At 44.8% G+C, this 25,671-nt stretch overlaps 1 protein-coding gene across 4 annotated transcripts in view; it reads left to right on the plus strand.

Moving 5' to 3' along the window:
- Positions 1-25,671, plus strand: part of GPC1 (glypican 1) — a 201,345-nt gene that overhangs the window by 77,533 nt on the left and 98,141 nt on the right. For 2 of the 4 annotated variants that reach the window (XM_027686135.1, XM_027686138.1), the window contains exon 2: positions 22,073-22,231. In XM_027686135.1, coding sequence (XP_027541936.1) covers positions 22,073-22,231 — 159 coding nt within the window. Of the gene's footprint in view, positions 1-19,862; positions 19,941-20,274; positions 20,374-22,072; positions 22,232-25,671 lie in introns of those variants that run through there. The other 2 variants (XM_027686139.1, XM_027686136.1) reach the window with 2 other exon arrangements.

Consider the following 25,671-nt stretch of genomic DNA (forward strand, 5'->3'; position numbering starts at 1 on the left):
GTTGTCCTCTTTGGTAGGGGTAAATACAGAGTACAAGACCTGCAGTTTAGCCAGGGTCATGTGTCCTGTCTAAACTACAATGAGATACTAAGATCAGTGAGATACTGGTAGCATGCAGTCCCTCAGAATGCCATTGGCTGTATTGAAAAAGGAATGCTAATTTCCCAAGGAAAAGCAGTGTAGCAAGGATTCAGCTTTGCCATCAGTGTTTGTGAACTATGGGATAGTTGCTGATTTCAAGCTGGGCTGTCAGGCTTGCTGGTTGCAAAAAGCAGCAGGATGTGGCACTCTTACAGCTGGATTTAGGTTGGAAACATTTAGCCTTCTATGACCAAACCTGTGCTACTCGGCTGCCTGCTGCGTCTTCTCTGCCATTGGGTTGTAATGGAGTTTGACAAGGATTTTTCCCTCTGGAAAACTTGGAAGAACTAGGTTTCCTTGCACATTCATAGAGATCATTTAGTGACACCAGTACCGGGGCCCTGGTGGAGTTGAAATGGTGAATGAGTAACAGCCCGTAAGTAACTTGGGCGGTGCGGCCTTTGCAGGGAACTCTTCTGCGATTTATTTGAAACAAAATTAATTTGTAAGTTGTGATTCATTGAAACTGTTGATCCTGAAGAACAGTTGTGTTCTGAAAAATGACTGTGCACAATAGATGTGCAGGTAGGTTGTATTAAGAGTCTGTTTTACTGAAGCTACAGCCAAAATAAGCAGGTGTTGGTGTTAACGCTGGACGTGTTGACTCCTCTGCAGCTGTGAGTGTGAACTGGTTTCTTGCATGTTCAACAAAAGGTCCACCTGAGGAATGGTGAGAGTGCACTAAGCCTGCTGAATCTTTCATTTAATAATTAGTATTTATTTGAGGTACTGGGGAGAAGTTTCCCCAAACTGTGCCTGGATTCTCCAGATCCAGGACCAATTTGCAAGATACCAATTAGGGAAACAATGTGCCTGTCATCTGCATGTATGCAAACATACATGCATACATATACATACACATCTCCTCCCCTGAGCCACTGCAGTAATAAGACTACAGTGCCTGGAATCACTGTGAAGGAGCTCTGCCCCAGTTGCTTTTCACCTGCTGTGCATGTGAAGCAGGAATCAGTGGGACAAAATAAGCATAAGGTTGCAAATGGCAGGTAAAACAGCTGGTAAGGAAGGCAATCTCAGAGGTGTACTCAGCACAGATGAACCCTGTTCAGCACTTGGAAATTGGGGAATGCAAATGACAGCTTTCACAGAGCTGGGGGAGCGACTGGGGACTGGGAATTCAGCAGGCAGGCTGTCTCACTCCTTGCCACTTGAGTGGTTTGGATGAAGCATGGAGACACACAGGCTTAGCTGCATGGCCATTTCAGTTGAAAGGGACTGTGAAATCACCCTCGCTGTGGTCAGCAGGGGAGACAAGGAGAGGCTGAAAGCAGGAAGGAGGAAGAGTTGGTTCTGGAACTTTCTTAGTCGCCATTGCAGTGAATCAAAAAGGTGCTTTGTAAAGGTTCCTAGCGGGTGCTCTCAGGCACAACTGCGTGTGCTGCTGGACAGGAACTGACAGGCAGATCATCTGAGCAGAATCCATTTTCCTCACTAACCCAGTGGAAAGAGGTGGTGGGGGAGGCAATGTCTTTGGAAGAAAGGGATGTGTTTGCTCTGCAGAGTCTGTCCTGGGCTGAATGCTCAGGGTTGCGTCTGATCTTGCAAGCCCTGTCCAGACCTTGGATGGGAGGTGTAAAAGAAATTCCAGATACTGTGGGCACATAACAAGGAGTCTCGGGGGAAGAACTAGACCACAGAAATGAAGTCAAAAGATTGCATTTTAGGTGCTGTGGCTTCTGCAGACGGGTGGTAGGAAACCTTAGTTGGTTTAGACAGGGTTTTTCAGGCACTTCTGTGCTCTTGCTCTTGGGTTGTTGACGGTACAACTATATTAAAATTCCAATTACTGACTTAAATGCTCTCTTTACGTGTAAAGTAAATTCCTTACTTTACAGACAAAGGAGAGAACCCTTGTCTATTGGATATCTGCTCTCAGAGTTGTTCTGCAAGAGAAACCTAAACAGCAAATAGCTGTTTAACTATCCCTTCTGCATCCTATTGCATATTTTCTCAAAAGGTAATTTAGAAGAAACCATGAATATCTTTTACTGCCAGTGGTAGGTGTCTTGAAAACAACCTGGGTTCAGGAGACAGCCTGCTTCTGTAATGTCAAGAGTACTGGATTTATGACTACTTAAACCAAGCTTGTTCTAGCTGTGTGCTATTGTACTGCATGAACACTATCTTTGCAACATGTTGTAATACCTACTGTAGCGTATGATTGTCTACTGTATATTAAAATACTAAACAATAGCATAAAATTAATACCCAACACATCTGGACTCCTTTGAAGAAAGTTTCAGTCTTGCCCAAATGACACAGAAAAGCCACTTTGGGCTTGCAGCATCCTCCCAGGGTGGAATGGGAAGTGTGAGGGAGGGTGGGGAGGGAAGCACGCTTTGGCTGGCTGGATTTGTCTCTGTGTGGTGGGTGATCGCTTTCTTTGATCCCGCAGCTTGGCATTCTCTCCCCCTGAGCAACTCTGGCTGCTCAGCTCACTGCCATGTGATTTGGGCACAGCAGCATCCTTATAAACCTACTGCTGTCCTTAAAGATACCACTTAGCTCCCTGGTGTTTTCAAAAAGGCTTCACGTGGTGATTTCGCTCTCATCTCAGAGCAACATCTGCCATTCTGAATAAATACAAAACCAAAGCCCTTGCTCGCCCCAGAAGCTGTGGCACACTTGGAAGGCAGAGATGTGCAGCTCCCAGCGCCAGCTCTGTCCCCCCTCTCTGGTGCAGACTGCTCTGGTGTGTCCTGGCCTCCAGGCACAGCATGAAGTGCACTGCAACCCCCTTCATGCTCAATGAAGGTACGTTTTTACCTCATCAGAGGGACCCAAGTTCTGGGCTCAAAACAGCTGCTTCCTGCTGTGCTCTGACATGTGAGGGAGCCAGGGAAGTTCCCCTTCAGGGAGCTCACATCCCCTGGGGTTTTGGAGAAACACAGTGGAGTCACTTGCTGTGGTGAGCAGAGAGCTGGAGCCCCAAGTAAGCTGCACTGTGGCACTGCTTTGTTCTGTGTAGGCAGCTCCTGGTGCCACAGGCTCCTGTCAGCCGGCTAGTGTGTTGGAGGCAGACCTGTCAGAAGCCCTGTGATGCTCTGCTGAGCCCCCTCTCCAGGGATCTCCCCTTTGTTTCATCCCCGTTGTGCGCTACTCTCAGCCTCCCACATCTGCTCTGCCACCACGGGAGGAGGCAGCTGCCCAGGCGCCACGGGCAGAACGGATTCACTGGCTCCTGTACCATGCCAGGAACCCAAGAGGCGACAGGGTGGGAGCCCGAGTCTCACTCTGCTGTTATGGTGGACCTGCAGCTGGCATGAGGAGTGACTTCACATTCAAAATTTTCTTCCCCTTTGACTACCTCATTATGCTCAACAGAAAGAAAATTTTAAAAGAAATCCATCTGGATTCAAAACGTTGGAAACATGGAAAAAAGGGTGCGGAAAGATGGCTTCTCCTGAGTAGCACATGCTCTCTATTTGCTACCAGATTTTAATAGTTGCTTCCATTGCTTTAACTTGTTCAGTTGGCTGCAACAAAAGAGACTGAAATTTGGAAGGCAAGTTTCAGTGCTGTTTTTGAGAACTAGACCTTGGAATAACAAAATGTTCTTGAAAATATTAATCAGATTATTTTAATAGTTCAATGCCCTGGGCAGTAATGGCTGGAGTGGACAGGAAGATTTCCAGACTGAGAGCTTCCCTTATGAGTCACCTGCCCTGACCTCAAGAGCCATGTTTAAGGACTGCCGCGTTTCAGGGCCACTCATCTGCTGGCTTGTAGCAGTAACTACTTAGTGTCCTGAATCCAGACAGTAGCAGTTTTCACAGATCCAGCTTCCCAGTCTTGAGTGTGCTCTAGAAGCGAGGGACAGCAGCCACTGCTTCCCAGTGGGACACATCCCTCCCCCAGGAGAGGCAAGAAACTTTGGGCAAAGCGAAGAGCAGCCCAGATGGGCTCCCGGCAGCGTGGTCCCCACCTGGGGCTTTGTGGTGGCCTGGCCCCATTGTGTGAATGTGAGCAAAGGCTTGTCTGGGTCCAGCTCTCACCTATCGATCCCTCTGCAGCTAACACTGAACCAAATTTGCAATGACTGGAAAACACAAGGGATAAGCACATGAGCTGAAAAGGCTGAGTGTTATTCAGGCCCTGGGGGAGAAAATATCAGTGACCAGTGGGAGATATAAACACCAGATACTGCTTAATTTACTGGCACAGAGGTTCATGGACTAGGAGCTGAACCAAAAGCAAAACTGTGGCTGTGCTGTTGGGAAAGACAAGGGTTATAAGCTCTTGTAAGAGCCTCCCACAATCTTACTTTCATCAGTTAGGATAAAGAAAATATACAGCCTAGCTGACAGCAACTCTTTACTGCTCAGGGAAACAAATAGTGATGGCAAGTGGGAACGACAGACAGACCAGAAATGTGCTTTCCAGGGCTGAATAGACCTGTTAAGTAGCATCTGAAGGGCTAGAGCAGAGGTGATTAAAGAAGATGCTATCTCCCAACCCTAGCAGACTACAAAAGGTGTATTTTCAGTGGCTAAATCCTGAAACAATTACGGCCTAGAGCATAGTCAGGTAATTTCTTATCTTTCTGATGGCCTGCTGGCAAAATCTATTTTCTTAAATGAGGTTTGTAATGTCTAATACTTCCGAGGGAAGATGGTATTGCTGCTACAATGTGTGTGGTAGTGAGGATCAAAATAAACATAGCAGGCATTGCTAAAAGTGCGTAGGCTTATAATTAATATCCCATCCTCAGGGAAGTGATATTTTCATTTTGGTTGTGGAAGGACTTGTTGCTTGTTACACAGGAACGCTGGGGGTTGTGCCTGCTTCACATTCCCCCTGTGCTTCCTCAGCACAGGCAGATTTGACTTTTGCATCTGAATTGATGGGCTTGTTTCTGCTGAGTTCTCCAGAGCTACTCCCGTGGAGGGGAAGTCAGTGCCCCAAGGAACATATGCCTGTGTCTGTGTAGAAGTGTGGTGTGTGTTGATGGGTGGGTGCTGACACCCAACCCAAGGCAGTGGTAGGTTTCGATGGATGAGCTGCTTCTGGGGACATGATGGGGTTTTTCTCATTCTTGTCCTTGACCATTTTTTCCAGCCATTTTTCTGTACATATGCCAGATGGACACAGTGACAAAGTCCTTTACTGGCACCATTCCTCGCACCTGAGAAGATGGTGAGCAGGTGCCAGTAGGCAGCATATGCTTCGGGGGGCTTCCCTTAGTCTACCTGTACCTGAGGGCAGATAACATTGCTGAGCCTCCAGCAGAAAATGAGAGAAACAGTGCCTTTGCTTTGGTGGTTCTGTGGAGATAAGCACAAATTATTATTACAAATGACTTGATTGTAAGCCTTAGTGCAACACACACTTTCAGTAAGGCTGTTCTTTTAAATGTTTCTTTTTCTGAGATCTTGAGAGCTTTCTTAAGAGGAGTTTGTTTTCTTTTTAAAAAGAAACACCACCCATTTTGCCTTGCAGAGGCAATGAATCCATGGCACTGCAGTTGATGGGGTTTATTTCTTCCTACTAAACAAGCAACCTGAGCATTGCATTCAGGTGGTTAAAATTCCTCATGTGTCTTTGTTAGACTGCTTATCTATGAGATGGTGAAAAAGGACAGATGATGGCAAAGAAATGTGAAAGTGTGAAATCAAAGAAGAGAGAATAACAGACTGCTGAGAAGAGGAAAGGCTGACTGAATGACACAGGTCACTCTAATGCAGAGGTTTTCCAGTAGCAACAGGTCTCAGGAGCTTATCTGGTAGGTGGTAAAGCCACAATGGACCGATCTTCTGGGGAGCCCTCCTGTACAACCTGTACCATAGGATCACTATGCATTTTAGGGAAAATGTATCTACATTTCTTTCCCACTCTCCATTTGGTCAGACTAATATATGAGCATATATTTTTCCAAAGACAACAGAGATCCATTAGAATTGGAATAGTGTTGTGGGTTTCTTGGTGTTTTGTTTTGTTTTGTTTTTTTAATGAAGCATCTAGGGAAGAAGGAAGGAGTAGGATATTTCAAAATGGCAACTGTCCTAAAAGGTACAGTACTTCTGCTGCATTGCAGGCTGATCCATTTGGCTTCTCTGAATACAAATCAGCAATGAAAGTGGAATTTACTTGGAATTAAAGTAGATAATATGAGTAAGGAACACATTGAAAGTTGTCCATGTTAGACTGTGATGAGGCTTTGAGATAATTTTCCTGTCCTGAATCTATTTTACTGTTCTTGTTTTTATGCGAAATCTTGGTGGCTTTGAATTGCCTCAGGAAGTATACACTGATTGTTCTTGTGACCCTTGGACTCCTTTACTGAAATATCATGTATCAGGCCAAAAAAAACCAAACCCTAAAATCCATCTAGAAGTTCACATCTCCTGGCAGGCAAAAGCATGAAACTGGAATACTTTCAGGACTTGTGAAGGAAGCTCGTCTTTGCCAGTGTCTTTAATTACAGAGTCTAAAGGTCATAGCTAGGAACTAGTTGGCTGTTTGGCACAGAGTATACGAAATCTGCCTTGGTGGAACTGTTGGTTCAGGCCAGTAGTGTCTGTAAAGCATCTGACTTGCAGCACGCTTCACTTCTGAGAAGCAGCACTTTGTTCGAGCTCCTGACACCAGGGCAGTTGCTGTATAGTGGTTGTGATTAAAGTAACAGGCCCTGTGTTTGGACAAACCTCTCTCTGCTGCTCAGAAGAGGGTTGATGGATATGAAAGCTCTTCCTAATTTGACTAACCTGCTGTTAAGCACACAGGTGGGTTACAAGAGTTGAAAGCACTGAGGGTCCAGGACCTGTGTCTTTGAAGCCAGCAGGAGTTTTGCCATCAGCTTCAATGGGAGCAGTTTTGTCCTCAGGTGAGCAACAACCTGAAGCTACAGCAAGTGCTTTGCATCATATTGAAAAGGAGCTGGATTTCTAACAGCAGCTCCTCTACAAGATCTGATCCATTCCCATTTGTTCCCCCTGTCAGATGCTGCTTCGGAAATCAGTAGTTCAGTGTCTCTGCTGGCTTAAGGCAACTGCTGATCAAAGTGCAGGTTTTGTTATTTGTGTGCCCTAATAAATATCTTAAGGCAGATGCAGAACTCTGTAAGCAGAGGGAGGAGCCAGTTTTCAGTGGAAGGTTATGCTGGGATAGAATCAGTGATGCTTCCTTTGTGTCCTCAGTAAACAGGTGATTGCAATGTGCTTCAAGAGAAATGAGGACTTTGAGGAAATCCAAGATTTTGGCTTACAGGAGCTGTGGAGTTTGGAGCATGGCTGCTGCACTGCCACTTCAGCACTGCTCACTTAGCAGAAATGTGGGGAACCACCGGGTCAGAGTGAAAGGGGTCAAAGAAGAGGAAGAAGAAGGAGTAAATGGGTAATCTGTGTCACTGAGAACAGACTGGGAAGGAACGAGATGAGATGACAGTCAAGCTGCTGGTCTGCCACATGGTCATCTGCTTCCTGCAGTAGTGCAGTATGGTCCACAGCTAATGAGCCCTGTGTGAGGACATGTAGAATTACATTTTCATCATCTGTTGATTGCAGGAGACCAGTCACATACCTTTCATAAATGTAACAGGGAAGTCTCATGGTCAAAATTCAGAGATAGGGCCTGAAAGACATGTGGAAGACAGTGAGTTAGTTTTATTAAAGGGTTAAGTTCTGTATGCCAATGGAATGAGGGCTGAGGAGACTAAGCAGGCCAGTCATACTCAGAAAGGAGGGGAGGAGGATATTTCATGCAGGGGAGAGGTATCCACAGCTGTCTTCCTGCTCGAGTGAGGCCGAGTGATGGGCATCACAAATCCCGGGCGGCTTTCAGCAGGAACAGGACAAACATCCTCTGCTGATGGTTGGAATTTGAAGTAAATCAAAAGTAGACAGTGTGTGAAGTGTATTAATTAAGGGGGTTTCAGCTGTCACAGGGAATGAGGATGCAATTAAACGTGCAGATCTTGTTGTACCTTCTTATTTCTAATGCTGGGTAGGTACAGTTGCCTGTCACTCTCACACACTGATGGATATGTTGTCCTAATTCTCAGATGAGGTGCAAGAACCTGATCTATGATCTATACCATTGCCTAACACCCCAGCCAGCAAGATGGACAGGTCATAACATCCTGGGAAATAGAGAATGAAAAAGTGATCTGAGACCATGTAGCCTCACCGGATACAGCAAATAGGAGTTGCTCAGTGAAGTCTATTTAGAGCTGTTTGCCCAACCTGTTTCTAAGTCTCCCCAGTGATAACACCTGATCCCATGAGATTTCCACTTGGATTTTCTCCAGTGCAGGTGCACTGAGGCTCACTGTGACTGGCATTCAAGCTGTGTGAGCACATATGGTGGGGGAGCAGCAGTCCCTCAGCAGTACCCTGGGTAAGCCTGAAGGCTAGAGCATGACTTGCTTATAAACACCAAAACCAAAAGAATTGCACAGTTTACTTCTATTTGCTCAGAGGAACAAATCCTTTCCACTTCCCTACCAAACTGGTCAGCAAAGGCCACGTAGTTAGATGGTGGGAGACAAGCAACCTGCCTACAAGTGTGATTGCTCTGCAGAACAGAGTCTTCTGCTCTGGAAGACTGCTTCTCTGTGGGTACCTGGTTTTATGTCAGTAGCTCAGAAACAGGTCAAAATGTGAGCAGGGCCAGGGGAAACAAGCTGCAAGGCATTACCAAAAATCACACTAATCACAGTGATAGTCAGTGCCTTTTACTTACTGGTCAGACTGGTATTAATTTTTTCCTATCAGCTTGCAAAAAGAGAAAGTGTTTTTGGATTACATTCATGACTTAGGTGAATAGTGGCTAGACTGGTAAATGTGTAGAGGTAGTATATCACATCTTTAAGACTGCCAAGAACATTTCCCACTGGCTTAATTGAATCTGGAAGTGGAGTCGACTTCCAGACTTGATAAAACATCCTGGGGATGGTCCCTTGCTAAGACAAGAAAGAAAAATTTGGTGACAGTACTATTGTGCTGTGGTGCACAAAGAATGTGATTATTCAAAAGCAAAAGCATCTCAGTGAGCTCAGAGAACAGAGGGATCAAAAGGAGAACTTGCTGCTTTGATTGGGGCCCTGGGTTTAGACTGAGTTAAGTACCTGGGACCTGATGTATGAAATGCACTTTGAAGCACTATGGATTTTTCCAGAAGGGAATAACATACTTGGATGCACAGTATTGGGAGAACTAAATTCAGATTTTAAAAGTTGCATGTTTTACTGACTGGGCCATGATGTCTTTTCAGGTGGGTGCATGCTTACATGCAAGAGAAAAGTGGTGAAGGAAAAAACTGTGCAATTTGCATTTAATGTGAATCTGCCACTTCTTAGCAACACTCAAGCGAAAAAGACCCAATAACCAAAATGTTGAGAACAGACCTCTTTTAAGTCATGAAATCGCAGAGTTTTTCCTTCACCCGTCTTTATGCATGTAGCTGATTGCTTAATTAATGACAGTTTCTCTAAGGTATTCCCTAATCATAACCATATTCTGTGGAGACCAGTTACAGCATCGTTATCATATCTTACTCTATGAACATGTTATGTCAGGTTAATAATGGTTGCAGTGGGAAAGTGATCCAGCCCTCTGAAACCTGGATCTTGCTAACAGTCCTGTAAATGATTGAAGATACATGAGTAAATCTGAGTTCATTTGCCTCTTAATTTCTAACTACTACCCTGAAAAGCAGATTCAAGCAGGGTATGTAGAAATTCTGCTTTGTACTGTTTTTAAGACATGGCAGGAATTCAGGTCATCTTCCCTGCAACATAAATACTGTACTTACCACAATTTGTAGCAGAGATAAGTACTTTCACTCTAAAAGGAGAATTTATCTTCTATGGTTTTCACAAATCATAGTGGTCAGTGTGGTGGGGGATCTGCTTTCCTCCCCTTCGCAATAGCTGGTGTTGCTGGTCCTCTGAAGAATACATTGGAATTGCAGGGAGCTTGGTGGCAGCTGCCTCCAGGAATTCTGTGTGGTACCTTGCAAGCACTCTTATCCTTCTCACACTGCCAGGCTGTCTGAGGGGAAGCTCATTAGCGCTGGGGTGGGGAGCTCTGAGGAGGGCATGAACATTACAAGGTGTTAGAAGCTCAGAGGTGGCCAGTTTCCTGTATGCCAGGATCAAGGTCCAGGAAAATGGGATTTGAAGCACGGTGATGTTAGACAGTGGCATCTGTTTCACTAGAAAATCAAATTGCCTGGATAAACTAGTCTGTTCTTTAGAAACTGTGCACTGAAGATATTGTTATGAATACTCGGACCATTCACTGTGATCCAGTTCCAGACTGAGCCTTGCAAGTCTTCAAGCTCACAGTTTTACAATGGTTTTTCAAGCTGGGTAACTGTTGACCCACTCTGAGCTGGGACTGCACTTAAAGCAGTTCCTTGTGGCCTGTGCTGCTTGTGGCATGCAGCGACAACCAGGCAAAGAGGCCAGAGGCTGCTGTACTTTGCTGGAGTGTGGTCCCTATGTGTGAAAGCAAATCTCATTCATACCCACGGATGTCTCATCGAGATGTTTCTCCCATCCCTTTCCCTTCCTTATGATTCTTCTTAGTGGTCCCCACCATGCCTTTGTGCAGCCTGAAATGTGAATCCTAATGGAAGTGTCAGGTAGGCGGGGAGCAAAGAGGCGGGCGAGTTTAGGGGTGAGTCCAGCGGAAAGTAATCTCTTATAATCCCTGGAAAATGTTATTTCAAAGCAAAAAGATGTAAAGAAATCTAACAGCTCTATCCCATGAAATGTTAACCCATCTTCAGCATTAGATGGATATGCAGGGTTTACTCAGAATGTGAAGGCTCCTTAATGCACAGCAATTAACACCACAGATATTAATGCTCATGAAGAATATCCAAAGGAAAGTTGAGTAGTAATTGTTGTGGGAATCACAACTTCAATTTTTTAAGACTTCTGTTAAATTGATAGGTTTGGTCCCTTTAACCACACAGAGACAGACATGGAAAAACCAAAAATCAGAGCACACACAAAAGTGTTTTTTGTTTCTTCTGTAAATACTGCTACAGCCTTGGAAGTAAGAAGGGAATTGAAGGTGAGGGGAAGAAAAAAAGATCTTTAAATGGTTTAAAAAAAAATAATCCTTGCTCTAAAATTTCTACTGCCAAACTTCATCACAGACTAATTCCTTGCAGCTGAGCTGCAAACCTCTATGAAAATAGGGGTTTACAGTGGAAACACTGACTAACTATAGCTGTGCAGTCCCATGAATAATGACGCTCTAATTATGCCTTATGATTTACCAAGACCTGCTTTCTCTGTAGCTCATGAGCTTTTCCTGGTTGCTGGTTTGGGGAGCAGGGTCTTTTTTTTTCTTGACTGTGGTTTGCTTCTCTTTGTTCGTATTATGTTGGCACATAGTTTTTAAAAAGCTTTTCTCTGAAGGGAGCTGGGCAGACAGCTATGATTAAGTATGAAATGATTGGTTGAGCTGTTTGTCAAAGTTATAAATAGGATACCACACAAACCCAACACTAATCTCGCTGAAAGACAGATACTGGCAACATTTCTTAGTCATCTGTTCCTGACGCTCAGGGGAGAACAGCTACACTTCCATTAAGTTTTCAAACAGAAGTTGCCTAAAATAAATTCCTCTGGTAAAATTTTGGGCATATGCACTATGAACCATGTTGAGATCTAGCAGGGCGTTGGAATTTCAAATGTTCATCACAGTTTAAACTGGGTCCTCTGGATCACCCCTCTGTGCGGGGGTGAATGTTTGATGGTTTGATGTTTGTGGAAGCCAAGATCTGTTCATGAAACGGTTGTGGCAGGACCAGACTGGTGTTCGCATCTCCTCATAGCCCGGATTAATTTTAAGGGCAGAAGATGAGGTCCCTATGGATATCCTTTGCATTTTTAGACAGCTTTCTGTAATCTGCTTTTGGAAGATCAGATGGAGGCATAAAAAGAGGAGCAATGGTGCAGGTTTTACCTACATGCTTCTGCCACCAGAAGGGAAAGGCAGCATATTGAATTCCTTCTGCTGCAGATCGCTCACACACAGCAGCCAAAGGCTTCAGCAGACTCCAGCCTGGATGCTGATACTTGTCCACCCAAGTTCTGCATCAACTGCAGAACTGGAAGTCTGTAATTTCATGTTCCCACAAGATGACCCCATACTTGCCATTTGCTTTCGTGGTCCCTCAAATTGTAGGAAAGGGCTCCACAGCTCAGCACTTCTGCTGCTGGCCAAAACACTCCTGAGACAAATAAAGCAAAGCAGTAGCTGAAGAAGAACCAAGGATTTCTGGGGCTGAAAAAAACTTCAAGTTGCAAAGTGAAAAAGCCCACAGCAACAAGAACTTGCCCCTCCAATCCTGCACCTTCCCACATCCCTGCCAACACATACAGCAAAGAGTTTTAGAGGAGGTATAAGCACTCCCAATTTATGGCACAAGTCAACAACTCTGCATAGGTAAAGCTGTTTAAATTTTTATAAAAATCTAAAAAAGGATGATCTTGAATTTGTGGGGCTCAGACAATTTGTTACATGCATATTTTTAATTTTGAAAAGTGTACACACATTTATGGAATTTGTGATTAACAAGTGTCATTAAATTGAAGTTTTAGATATTTAGGCATAGGCATTTTGCTTTTGCAAACTCTCAGAATCAGATTCAGACCCAAAAACTTAGTTTGTTTAATAACTATTTAAAGACAAGGGTTTTTGCAAGCTCGGGAGTCATTTTCATTTTTCTCAGCAGACAGAGTGGTTTAGGTTTTTTTAGTTTGTTTATTTTCCCTTTTTGCTAGAGACCAAGACCCTTCTTTGGATGCAGACATCCTCCTGCAGGATTGGAATGAGCCACCCACATTCCTTGGTGCTCCCAGCAGTGTCTGTAGCTGTGCTCAGCAGGAGGAGGCAGCCCACAGTCTTCACCTGGGTGAGCTGGCAACCAGGAGTGCAGCTCATGAAGGTGGGCCGCTGTGGCAGCCCCCTGGGCACTGTGCCCAGCCTCCTGCTCTGTTGTGGTACATCCTTGCAGGAGCCCTGGGTTGAGCATGTGGCTGAAACCCAGAAAGGTGATTTTTATGGTTTTCACACCAGCATCTACTGCTTGAGCAGCTTTGCTGGGGTTGAAAGGAAAGGTTCTGTAATTGCTGACTTCTCCACGAGAGGTTAATCCAGGTTTGTTTTTTGCACTGGGAACTGGCACTGGGACTGGCCACAAGCACTCCCTATTCTTGATCAATAGTTTTACAAGCTTGCTGAAACTCCTTATTCTCTTTATCCCAAACTAGACCCAAGTCCAGTACCACCATTTTCCTTGCAGAGCTTCAGCAGAGGAACTGGAAAAGGCTTTTGGTTTTGTCCAAACCCTTCCTCAAGTTCCTGACATGGATTATATGAATTATTGCCCCAAAGTTTTTGGTTTTTTTTTTTTAATGGAGAATAAACCAAAAGCCTTCACCTCTTTAAACATCCTAGTGCTATCTGCATCTTTAGTCCTCAGTTTACTGCCCAGATTCCTTTTCCAGTCTGATCCTTCTGGCAGCAAGCTGTCAGGACACAAGGAAGAGCTGACAGTTTCTCCAGTAGATATTTTTTCTGAGAAGTTGGAAAAAAAAGGTTCTGCTTAATGAATTGCTTTTCTTCTTATGTAATAACATATTTATGTTGCTTTGGAGCCTGCAATGAAGCTGCATCTGATAAGAGTGATAGGTTTCCGGTTTGATCTTATTTTAGATTGCTGGAAACTGAGGATAAAAAGACTCTTTGTTCCAAGAAGAAAAAACATCTGGTGAGAAGCTGATGTGCTCGGGACAACTCTGAAAGAGGTTGATAGTGATGGATTACGACACAGAACTTCAATACATCCCCACAAGTGTTATGAGAAGAGACAAGATAATTCTTCCCTTGTCTAAGATTCATTTTAAGAGTTTTCTGTTTTTCAGAGAAGGGGAGAGGAAAGAGTGTAACAGTGTTACACCCTGTGTGTTTCTCCATTATCCTTGCAACTGGTCTAGTCTGAACTGAAGGCTTCTTTCAGGATTAATTTATTTGGAGAGTGTTAATTGTAGACCATGTCCTGGCTCCCAACTGATGCCTTTAACAAGGCTCCTTTCCTGGAGCAGACCTGCTCAGGAGCTCCCCTGCGGTAGGTTTGGTGCCCAGGAGTGTTGGATTCGGTGTGTTCAGTCAGTTCTGTTAGCTAGAGGTCCTTCATTGCTCATGGTACATGTGGATTTGGCCTTCGTTCTTTTGTTCCTCTCTCAACAGCCGAAAAAGATATTTTCTACTGCAAATTGTAAAGCATTTCCTACTTTGTCCTTAAACACAGGCTTGGATTGCTGCACCCTGTGCTGATTCCTGCTGTGTGTGCACAGCTCGGAGTCAGCGGCATAGTCAGGCCCATGTAGCTAAGGACAGATTCAGGTCCTGAGAGATACTTAGGGAGCGGAGTGGTGGGAAGGGGTGTTCTGATTCATTCAGAAAGACGGTCCTAAAACCCAAAGGAGCAATGCGTGGGTGAAGTGCTTTCATGCAGAGCTTTTCAGTAAGAATCATGTCTGTTGTCAGCACTTGTGACATTTTCTCTGTTCCCTTCCTCTGGGCAGTTTGCCACTGTAACATACACAGATGACATTAGGATTTTCAGACTGTCATTTCTGAAGGCACTCTTATCTACTCTGTACTTAGTATTTTTCCAGGACACGGAGGTGGCTCTTTCTCCTCTGTTAATTAACTTTTTTTGCCATGTTTGCCTGCCTTATAAATTCCTCTGACATCAGGGTCTAGGATTAAACAAATTGATACCACACTTCCAGTGTGAGCTTGACACTGAGCTGACAGCCTCGGAGCCTGAAGTATTTTGACACAGGAACAGAGCAAACACAGAGGAAATTGCTGTTCAGCCTCCTTTGCACCCTCCCGCCTGGTTCCCTGGGATCCAGACTTGAGCGGCCTGTGTTGGTGAGAACTGTGGCAGTCCCAAAGCTCTCCCACCCATCAGGGGGTTTCTGCCCTGAGGATGCCAGTTGTGGCATTTCTCAGAAGTACCTGTATTCACTGTGTCAGGTTTTCACTGTAATGCAATTACAGAACAGCGCTAACCTGGTAGGGAGCCAACTCCATGCAGTAGCCAGATTAAGTTGTCTTATTTGGTTAACAGTATTTTGATAGTTTATTAAATCCTGGTAGGAGTAGAAAGATAAGGAGTGGAAAGAACAAATCTTATGGATTATCTGCTCTTGGTTGTTCACTTCTGTTGGTATAATCCTGGTCTGAATGATGAGCTGTGGGAACAAGCATTTAATGTTTTGCTATTGTCTCATCTTAAACACGTGCATTGCTTTAACAGAATAAGCATATTCTCCAGCTATTTTTTCCAGTTTGCTGTTTTTATCACTGATGTGGAACGTAGTGCTTGTTTTCTTTATCTGGAACAAAAACATTAGTTCATCTCAGATAGCACAAGCTATTTGATCAGCCCTCAGATGGTAAGGCATTATAAAAGCTGCTGACATGGGACAAATTCAAACCTGTGGTGTGCAGCTTGAAAAGCCTTCATACCCTTGTTATCAGTCCCCTGAGATACCCAGCAGCCAAGAGAGATAGGAGTTGATTGTGCTAGTCAAATCCCTCTCATCTTACTGAGACTGGGAGGCAGCAAGGATGTGCATGGGGTCAGAGGTGTGGATGCAGGAGGTGAGACAGTGCCTACCTCTTCCCCACAGTTCTGCACATGCCTGAGCTGTGACACTGCTCTGTTCTGGCCTTGGGCAGGCTGAGATTAACCTGGGTCTTGCCACTTAGCACTGAGGTCCATGAGTGGTTACTTCAGGGCACTGGTGAAGCAGACAGCTTCTTTCTGGCTCTCCTCTCTCTCCTGCTGAATTAGCTCCAAGTCCAGCACATCTGAGATGTCCCGAGTCCATGGCAGGGCTGGTTCCCAGCTACACCCTGCCCACCTCTGCTTCTCATCCTGAGAGTGCTTCTGTGTATGGAAGTGCAGGAAAATCAGGACTTCATGTGAGCACAGCCCTTCCTCATGACATACTCTGCCCCTGGTCTCTGGGCCAGCCCACAGCCCTGACCCACCATGCAGATCCTCAACCCGTGGTATCGCCAAGACCAGGGAGAACACAGTCCAGTGCATTTGGATCACAGTGTAAATGTTTGCTGTGCAATACTTGATATTCAGGCCTGCCATGACTTCCTTGGCATTGTGTGCAAACCAGAGCCAAAAATGACGATACTCTTAATACATAATCATAAAATAGAAGATGTCGTATTTTGCCGACAGCTGACTGCAAATCAAAGAAACAGGCTGCACAGCTAACATCTGCCTTTGCAATATGGCAAAATAACTGATTTGCTCTCTCCTTAATAGAGCAGTCTGGTCTCTGGTTCAGTTTGATGTTAGCAGCTACTACAGGAGACCACCTGCATGCCTGGACACCTTACATGGGTATTACAGGGCATAGGTGTTTGGAAGCAGCTTGCCAGCTGATGTTTCTCAGTGCATCTAGAATGAAAAGGGCATGAAGAGCTCTTCCTAGGACGGTCAGTCAGGACTGTCTCCTAGACTGAATATTTTTTGGGTACGTCTGTTTCTTCTTAGGAGTTATCTGACTGGGATTCAAGGTAGCATCGTGGTATTAGTGCTGGCTGTGCTGTCAATTACTTATCAGCATGTGCTAAATCATGTTTTCTTTAAAGATATATATTTCAATAGGGATAGGGACAGGAAAACCTGAAGCAGGAAAAGCTGGAAGGCGTAAGGAAGGGGATTTACTTTCATTGTGCTACCTCTTGGAAAGGTATTTTTAACATCTGTACCACCTCCAAGCTCATTTTGCATCAGCTGCAGACACTCTGACATGGTTAAAAAAAAAGAGAGAAATAGGAAGAAAACCCATGGTCTAAATTATGCTGGTTTTTCCTCAGTTCCCAGCTGTGATGCTCATTAGCCTGGATGGGATTTAGGTGTGAAGAGGGAGAGATCAACGGACAGTAGTGCCTGCAAGGGACAGTAGGAGAGGAGTGGAGCTCCTCGGCTGCCAGGGGCTCTCAGGCTTATTGGCTGCACCTGGCCAGGGGCTGTGTCCTGGTGTCCCTGCCATACCTGGCAGGGGCATCTCAGCAGTGTGGCACTTCTGCAAGCCTGATTGCCCGAGACATGTCCACCCAGAAATCCTCAAAGAGGGAGTTTGGGCTGGAGCTGTCCTGGCATGGGGGGCTGAACTGAGGCTAGGAGCATGAGGTGAGTTGTTGGAGCAGTTTGGAGAGTGAGTGGGAGGAGGGTTACAAATATGAGGGAAGAATTATGATGGATTTATCACAGCCTGAAATAAATTAACCTCTAGGAGGAATGATTTTGTAATAATTTGCATTTAGATACTCTGACACATCCAAATAACCCCAAACCTTCTGCAAACATTGTAATTAATTCAATCTCCAACATCCTGTGAGAGGGATAGAAATAGCACTATTTACATGGTTAAAGGAGCCAAGGACTCTTCTCTCAGTATTGCATTTCACACCCCTGGGACTGCCCTTCTGTCTTGTTTTCGTGGCTACGGAGCCTCGTGGTGGGGTGAAATGCAGGAGCAGTGAACAGCTGGAGCGCTTTTCTGAGCACAGTGAGCTGAAATCCTGCTGCTCTGGTACATTCCACCACACAGCCCATGTCAGGTAGGCCCAGGGCTGAGGGGAGCCCGCGTGGGCCAGGGCAGTGAGGTCAGAGCACACAGGGGAAGAAGCAGAGAGCTTGAGCCCTGTCTCACCGGCTCATGGTAGTGGTGGCTGCAGGCAGGGCTATTCCCTCTGCAGGGACCCTGCCACGTAGCATCCTGGCTCCATCCCCAAGTGGGAAGTGGTCAAGTGATTTAATATTCAGCACTCTCAAGTGCAGTAATGAATTTGATAGCCCAAATGATCTGCTAACCCAGCCAGCTGAGAGGATATTTGAAGGACAATCCAAGCCCATGGCCAGGCAATGTGGTATTTTCTCATCCTCAGCCTCCTGCCTATTCCTTTCCACTCCAGGGCAGTTAATCATAAATGAGGTATTTGTTTGATGCTGTTTTCATGCATGCTTTACCCTGTTTCTGTTTCCAAGGGACCATGAAGTCGGTGGGTTACATCCCACCCCAGCTTCAGCAGCCTTTGCAGGAGAGCTGGCTTTTGCAGGGAGACCCATATTGAACCACACGTTGTTGGGCAAGCTGATAGTTTTTGGAAAGGAAATCGAGCATCTCAAAGTGCATCCTCTTTTACTTACAAATGTGTCTTAAATCCAGAGTGCTTAGGGCAGCTAGTGTTAGCTGAGCCATCGAGTGCACCTTGTGCACCTCCATGTTCCACTGCCAGACCTGCTCAGCTGTGAGGTTGCAAGTCAAGGGCTGGGGAGAGATGGTTGGTTTTCAGTTACAGACCCATGGGGTGGTGTAAATCTCTTTGGGCCTGACACAGAGTTGGCTTGAGTTGCTGGGAGCGTATCCATTATCTTCAAGGAGATTTGAGCAGCCATCTCTTTGCTGTCAGTTTGGCTTCTGCTGTGCCCGCTTGCTTTCTGTAAAGCTCTTCCAGGGGCTGGGAGCATGAGCTCTCCATCAAGTGGTGAACAACAGGGCAGCTGTATACAGGCAGAATTTCTGTGACGCAGCAGCAAAGAGAGAACACACACAGTATCCTCGTAAAACACCTCTGACTCTCCATAGGTATCTGCAGATAGTCTCCTGCCAAGGGAACCCAGAGATATTTATAGTGCAGCTTCAGCAGCGATATAATGGCAATTGGCAAACAAAAGCACTTTGAAATATAAGGAGGAAAAAAAAAATATGGTCTGTAGTGCGTTTATTTTGGAGTCAATAGAAAAAGGTTAAATAATAATAGTGAATGTTTCCAGGGTGGGTCAGGTTAAAAAGCAGAGAAAGCAAAGCATGTTCACAGTGCTGTAGGACTATTCTGTGTGCACAGAGTTTGAATTACAGAGACAAATAATAAAAACTTTGCTTCCCGCTGATATATAGTGCAGTAGTGCTGAGTACCACACAAACACCTGCTGAGTACCTTACAAACACCTGCGGAAAGTGAAGATAAATGCTACTTCAAAAGGGATTGAAACTGCTCTGAGCGGTTGAAAAAATTCTATATTCAATTCACAAAGTTGTGCAAAATTAAGCAATTTTAGCTACAGATGTGACTTTTCCCTTGCTTTCTGCCCTTTTTTTGCCTGTCCCTTTCCCCTCAGTCCCGCAGTGCTGGCTGGCTGGCAGTGACTCGAGGTTCTGCTCACACAGCAAGGTGTTGGGCTGGTGCCATCCTGCTGAAACATGCTCTGCCTTTTCTGGGGTGGGAGCGTGGGGGATTCTGTCTGGGCATGTCACATTTTAATTAACGCCTCACACTGCTGCTGCTCCTCGGTATCCGTCAGGGAGCTCAAGCACAGCACAGGGCTCTGCCTCACTGTCCTCTCCTCCTGAGGGCAATCCCCACACTTTCCCCTTTCCTTGGTTTCTAAAACCTGTGCAGGGAACGCGCCTGACAGGCAGCTTTGATGAACATGTCGGTGTCTCCTTTGTGGGGATGTTCATGTTTGCTCTCCCAGTTTCAGGCAGGAGACCTGCTGGCTGCAGGCCAGGAGATGGGACATTCTCCAGGTTCCTACTGCTTTGTTTCAGCTTCCCAAAAGAGTGTATATGTAGAGGGCTGTCTGAGGCTTCAGCCATGGTGGCTAATGGTGCACAGAGGAATGGTAGGAATGCTCATACCCTTGGGTTCTGTCGAAAGCAAGGGCTCTATACAGGACCCGGACCTCAACAGCAAAATTCACCAGCGACTGAGGTGGTAAAGGCACTTTTGGGAACCATTGGGATCCCTTGGAATCCACTTCCTTGTTGATCGACTTCTCAAAGAGGCACTGAAAAGGCCTCTCTCTGTCCTGAAGGCGCTGAAGGCCTCATGGAACGGGGGCATCCCACAGTAAAACTGCTGTCCACAAAACTCCTGTCCTTGCCAGAAATCCTGTGGCAGCAGAAATTGGATGGAAAGGGCTGTACAAGAAGAAAGTTTTTAATTTGCTGTGACAGGAATCAAAGGCTTGTCTTGTCAAAAAATTACAGCTCCCTTTTCCTGCCTGTCTGTCACACGTCAGCAGGCCTCACGCTGCAGAGATAAACGCAGCTTTACAGAAAGGAGCCCAGGGAATGATTCAGAACAATCCAGTTTGTGAGGGAAGGAGAGGCTTAGGCAAGCACTGGAACTGAACTTGCATTTGGTATGGCAGGCACTGAGCCACATGATGTTTATATTTGACTCATATTTGAGTTTTTATGTTGAAGGAAGTTGCTGCTTTTACTGTTGCTCTAGTGGTGTGGTGCCTGGGCACTTGTGGGGACAGGGAGTGGGTCCCATGGGAGATGGCAGCCCATGGAACACACCGCCCCCCGACATTCCTCTCAGATGGGAGCACAACACAGGGCTTATGATGGCAGTTATTCTCCTGCAAAAGCTGGTGAGCAGCAATTCCCATCACATTAGACAGGAAGACTGTTCTGGGGGTGCAGATGCCCACAATAACCCGTTTTCCAAGGGCAGGCTCACACCATGCCCTGCAGAGGTTGCTCCAGGGCTCGTCTGTGACGAGGGATCCAAGGACCAGCAAAATGCAAACTCATCCTGAATGGCTTCTGCCTAAAATACATCAATTACAGAGCACTCCTGTCAAAATTGCTCCTAGGCTGCTGATGACATGGCTTTCGCAAAAGTAGGACACATGCCCAGTTTCAGAGACCCTTTACCATCCATTTGCCAAGGACTTTACACTGGAAATACCTAAGGGCTTTAACGGGAAGCTGTTCAGCATCTGAAGCTGTACAGACACATGGATAAAACATGATTTTAAAGATATTTAGGCTCATCTATGACATTAAGACAGCAATCTTGTAGAAGTGCCAGCAAAATTGTTGGCAATACCAATCAAATTATATTAAGCATGGTAACTACTTGGTAATTGGTTTGTCTCAATGCATGCTTGGAACAAGGGGATTTTTATTCTTAAAAAAAAAAAATTTGACTTCATTCAAATGAATTATTGTTGCTGGATAAGGAGAAATGTAGGGTGTGTTTGCAGGTGGATGTGTCTTTGTAAGGACTCATAAGAACTTTAACAATTATTTTTACAATGTTGCTGACTCTGCCTATGCCAATGCTTGCTTCTTCACACTAAAAAAATTGCAGAGGGCAGGAGGAGCTCCATACTGGGGAATTTTTCAATTTGGCTGCCGAGTCCTCTTACCTTTTTTGTCCTTCCCTATAGCAAAGGGTATATTCAGTGATTGTCATAGCAACCTTTTTTGGGGTGGTGTTGTCTCTTTCTGGGAGATAAACTTTTCGTTGAAAATTTCAATTTGTGTGGAGGGGAATTAGTAACCCAAATTCCTGGCATTCAGCATGTCTCTGTCTTTTGAAAACTTCTCGTTAGTCTCACCTCTCTGGTTATGGAAATGCCTTCCAGGATAGGTTTGAGAAGGCAGGGAGCACTTTAAAGTTGGGTTTTTTTCCTTGACAAAGCAGTTTCAAACAGCTGTTCTAATATACGTCTTAAGTCTAATGGGGACGGCTAGTGTGTCATTTAATCAGACTTCCATGTTTTCTGGGCTTCTAGGCAGAGCTGGATTCTAGGACAGACTTTGAGCAGGAGACACTTGTATCTCCCTTCTCCTTGCCCCTTGTATGAATTTTCTCTCCTTTGCTTTTCCTTCCCTCATAGTCAGCAGTGAGAAAATGTGTGCCTGCATTGACACCAACCACTATATTAAAGCATGATAACTCAAATAAGAGGGTAAATTTGTCACAAAAACCTGATGCAGATCCAGGTTACCAGGCAGCTGGGATATTTTTGAGCTGAGATTGTCTGGGGTGAAATCCTTACTGTTCCAGACCTGGCCATTAAACTACATTTTCTCTCATTTTAGGGGAGCACCTGCGAATCTGCCCACAAGGCTACACCTGCTGCACCAGTGAGATGGAGGAGAACTTTGCAAACAAAAGCCGAAGTGAATTTGAAGCCATGATGAAAGAGGCTGGTCGCTCTGTGCAGGCGACACTCACAGCACAGCACAAGAGCTTTGACAGTAAGTAAAAACTGCTCGGTTCCCCCCGCTCAGGATCCAGTCACTGCTTAGTTTTCCAAGCACTGTTCGAGTTAGGAGTTCATGTTTGACACGCTTTTCTCTGCGTCTTGCTTGACGGTTTGTGTGAAGGGTTGACCTTCAAATAGGAATTGTGCCTCTTGGCAGTGTTTTTGTAAGACCAAGCCATTTTGAGAACTCCATTTCAGAGCAGCCACTGAAGGAGGCTGGCAGGCCAAGGTATACCTTGGCACCGACACAGCTTTTACAAGCACAGTGTAATCAGGTCTTACCACAGCAATGTAACATCTAAGGCAGTGATGTAAAAGCTGGCACTGTACCCTGAGGCGTAAGTTGGACAATATGGCAAAGGTGTCTGGATAGCTCTCAGTAGGTGGAGAAAGTTTAGGGAAACATGGGTTTTTCCCTTCTTTTCCATGTGGATTGCAAATGAAAAGGAGGTTAGTTCCCATTAGGTGCTTATAGCTGCCAGCTTCATACAAACACCAGACAATGTTGTAGAGTAGGGAAGGTCTTGGAGACTGTGATGCATAAGATGTTGTGGACAAACATTCTCTCCAAAGTGTAGTATCCTTCCTAACGTGCTAAGCAAAGGCTAAGGATGGCTTTCTTATTTTATTGTTCCCTCAGGAATGCATTTTGCAGTACACTGTGAGCCTCGAGGTCTGCAGGCCACTGGAAATAAATTGTTTACTGGCAAAATTGAGATGACCTATAATTCAGAAACTATGCCCATTATCAGATTTTGAAGAAGGTCAGACATTTAGAATCACGGTCCTCCTAACTTTATCAACAGTCATCATATGGAGTTATCATGAAAAGAATAGGAGTTGGGGAAAGAAGCTGTAATAGCCAGAAAGGTGGAACTGGAAATTCAAGCAGTAAATAATAGATCTAAAGAAATAAGCCTGACCTTCAGGGAGCTGATAACCAAGATGAAGTGCTTTTACACTAAATAGAAAGAAAAGGCAGTGCATCTCTGCAAAAGGCATTGTGACTGTGTGGCCAAGGTTGACCAGAGCAAAGGCATTCTTTTATAAGCTCAAAATTAATTGATTTTCACCTGCCTTAAAAGGTGATAATCAGGATTTTTCAAAGAGACTTACAATGCTGATTGCTCACACTGGTGCCTGAATGGGACCTGACATAGCTGCTGCTGAGCTCACTCACTGACCTCTGGAATCCAGACCTTTGCAGGGGTTAATGCAGAACATCCTCCAGCCTTGGCACCTTCTCTCTCCGCTGCCTATTGCAGCACTGGCTGGTATATCTGCTCTTTATTTTTGCCACACACACTCAATAGAACATAGTTCTACATCTGTCATGTAAGAGAGTGCAAAACTTGATGGAGCTTTGAGGATTATATTGACGGGCAGAAATTGCCTAGTGAAGAACTGGTGTAGTCTGAGTGTGATGTTTTGGTGGATTAATAATAACAACAGCAATAAGAATAATACTAAGCAAAACCAAGCATATGAAAGGGGGATGCTTGTGTTGAGCTGCCAGTTAGAGATGTAAGGGCATTCCTTTGTTTTTATTCCCCAGCATTTTACAAAAATAGAACTTTCTTTCAGTGGTGCATACCCAAGTTTCTTTTAAGTATCAAATGAAGTAAGTGTTCAACAAGCAAGTATTATTTTAACAGGCCATAATACACAGATCATTGGTGTTTTGCAGTGGGAATAACCTCACTTGAGCCCACAAGGCCGGGAAGATGTCTCCTGCTCCCGTTATACCTTTTAGTTTGCTTAACTATCCTTGCAATCAATATAGAGTTTATAATTTATGCAAGATATGAATAAAAAAATCATCATATTGTGTCTCAGTTTCAAGCACGACTTTACCTGAAAGTAGAAATAGTATTTTTTCTTTAGCTACTGCATAAATGGTGTAAAATTGAGGGAGTTCTGGTGTCTATTGCCATTGCCATTCCAGGGCAATGGAATCACCTCATCTCCTGAAACAATGCCATAGAAACCCCCCTAGCTTCCAGTAAATGTTATTAATCTCACAGTTAACAAGACTTTCTGCAGGTATTGCTGTTTAGAGCTGTTCAATAAAGGAGTTTTTTAATGTCAGATTGATGACTTCTAGTCTTGCTGGCAGCAGATGCCTGGGTGTGCTGGATTTCCTTAGTAGCAGCTTAGAGTACAGGTTTTGGGGTTGCAGAGGTATCAATGCACAGCTTGTCTTCACATTAGTGATTTTGTTTGGTATTAAGAGGATGGGGAAAGGCTCCATTGGATGGGTATGTCCTACCCTTTCTCATAGTATTTGCAGCCTGAAGATTAGATTATTCATAGATTCTCTGCTAGCAGGTGTGGCACATTGAACTTTAGGCCTGGAGCTGTCTTATTTTTGGATTCATCACAGCAAATCTTGCTTCTGTAATCTCTCTGCTGATCGTGGCAATAGTCTCTACTTGTAAATTGCCCTGAAGCTCCAGATAGAAAATAGCAAGGCTACAGTAATCTGCCTCTGAAGTCATGTTCTCCGTTCAACATTTTGCTTTAGAGAATAATTCATCCTTGCAGGCTGTGGTCTGTAAAGCCTTAAATTGTCAGAGTGCCTCTGCTCTGAGCTACAGCTTTGTCCCATTGCAAGGAATTAGTCTGTTGTTTCAGTCTCACTGACTGTTTTGGAGGCAAACACTTTGTGGCCAAGAGAGGAGTGTCCTTTATCTCATACCAAGTATTTTTAGCGAAAATACGCATGTGAAATACAGATGGCATGTGATAGGTATGGCCATCTATTCAAAGTGAGATATGTGGAATGGGATACTACAGTCTGAGTGCTCTCTCTGCACAGCAGAGAGAAGCAGCACATGCCTTCTGGGGTGCCCTTCCTCCAGGATCTACCAGGGCTAAATTTAAAGTCTAACAGGCTACAATATTGCTTACCTGCTTACTTGTGTATTTGGGTTTTTGTTTTATATTACTGTAGCTAGCAGGATTTGGGGACATCCATTTTAAGCTACACATGTGGTGATCAGCTTGATCTTAACCTTTCACCTGGAAAGGTAGCATTTTGCTCTACAACTGATTGGCTTTAATTTAAAAAAGAAAAGAAAGAACCAAAAGCAGAGACCATGAGTGATGGGAGCATATGCTTTTGATAAGTCAGTGCTAGGGAGGACATTGAGGTCAGAGTAGCGGTATTTCATTAGCAGGACTATAGGCATAAATTCTGTGTATAGGCATAATTCTGATGTCTCAGAGGGCTCTTGGTCAGGCAGGGAGGGGGATGTAGTTACCTGGCAGCACAGTCTGTAGCAGGGACCTGCTAGAGACTTCTGGGTTGGTTTTGGTCGGCATTTATTTGCCTGGAAAATTGTACATACCCCATACTTTAAAAGAAAAATGTGAATAATAAAAAGGAAAACAAGATTGGGAGTCTAGGAGGGAGCTGAGAAACAGTCTCTG

Source organism: Neopelma chrysocephalum, unplaced genomic scaffold (assembly GCF_003984885.1).
Source record: "Neopelma chrysocephalum unplaced genomic scaffold, ASM398488v2 Primary Assembly neopelma1_70, whole genome shotgun sequence".
NCBI lineage: Eukaryota > Metazoa > Chordata > Aves > Passeriformes > Pipridae > Neopelma > Neopelma chrysocephalum.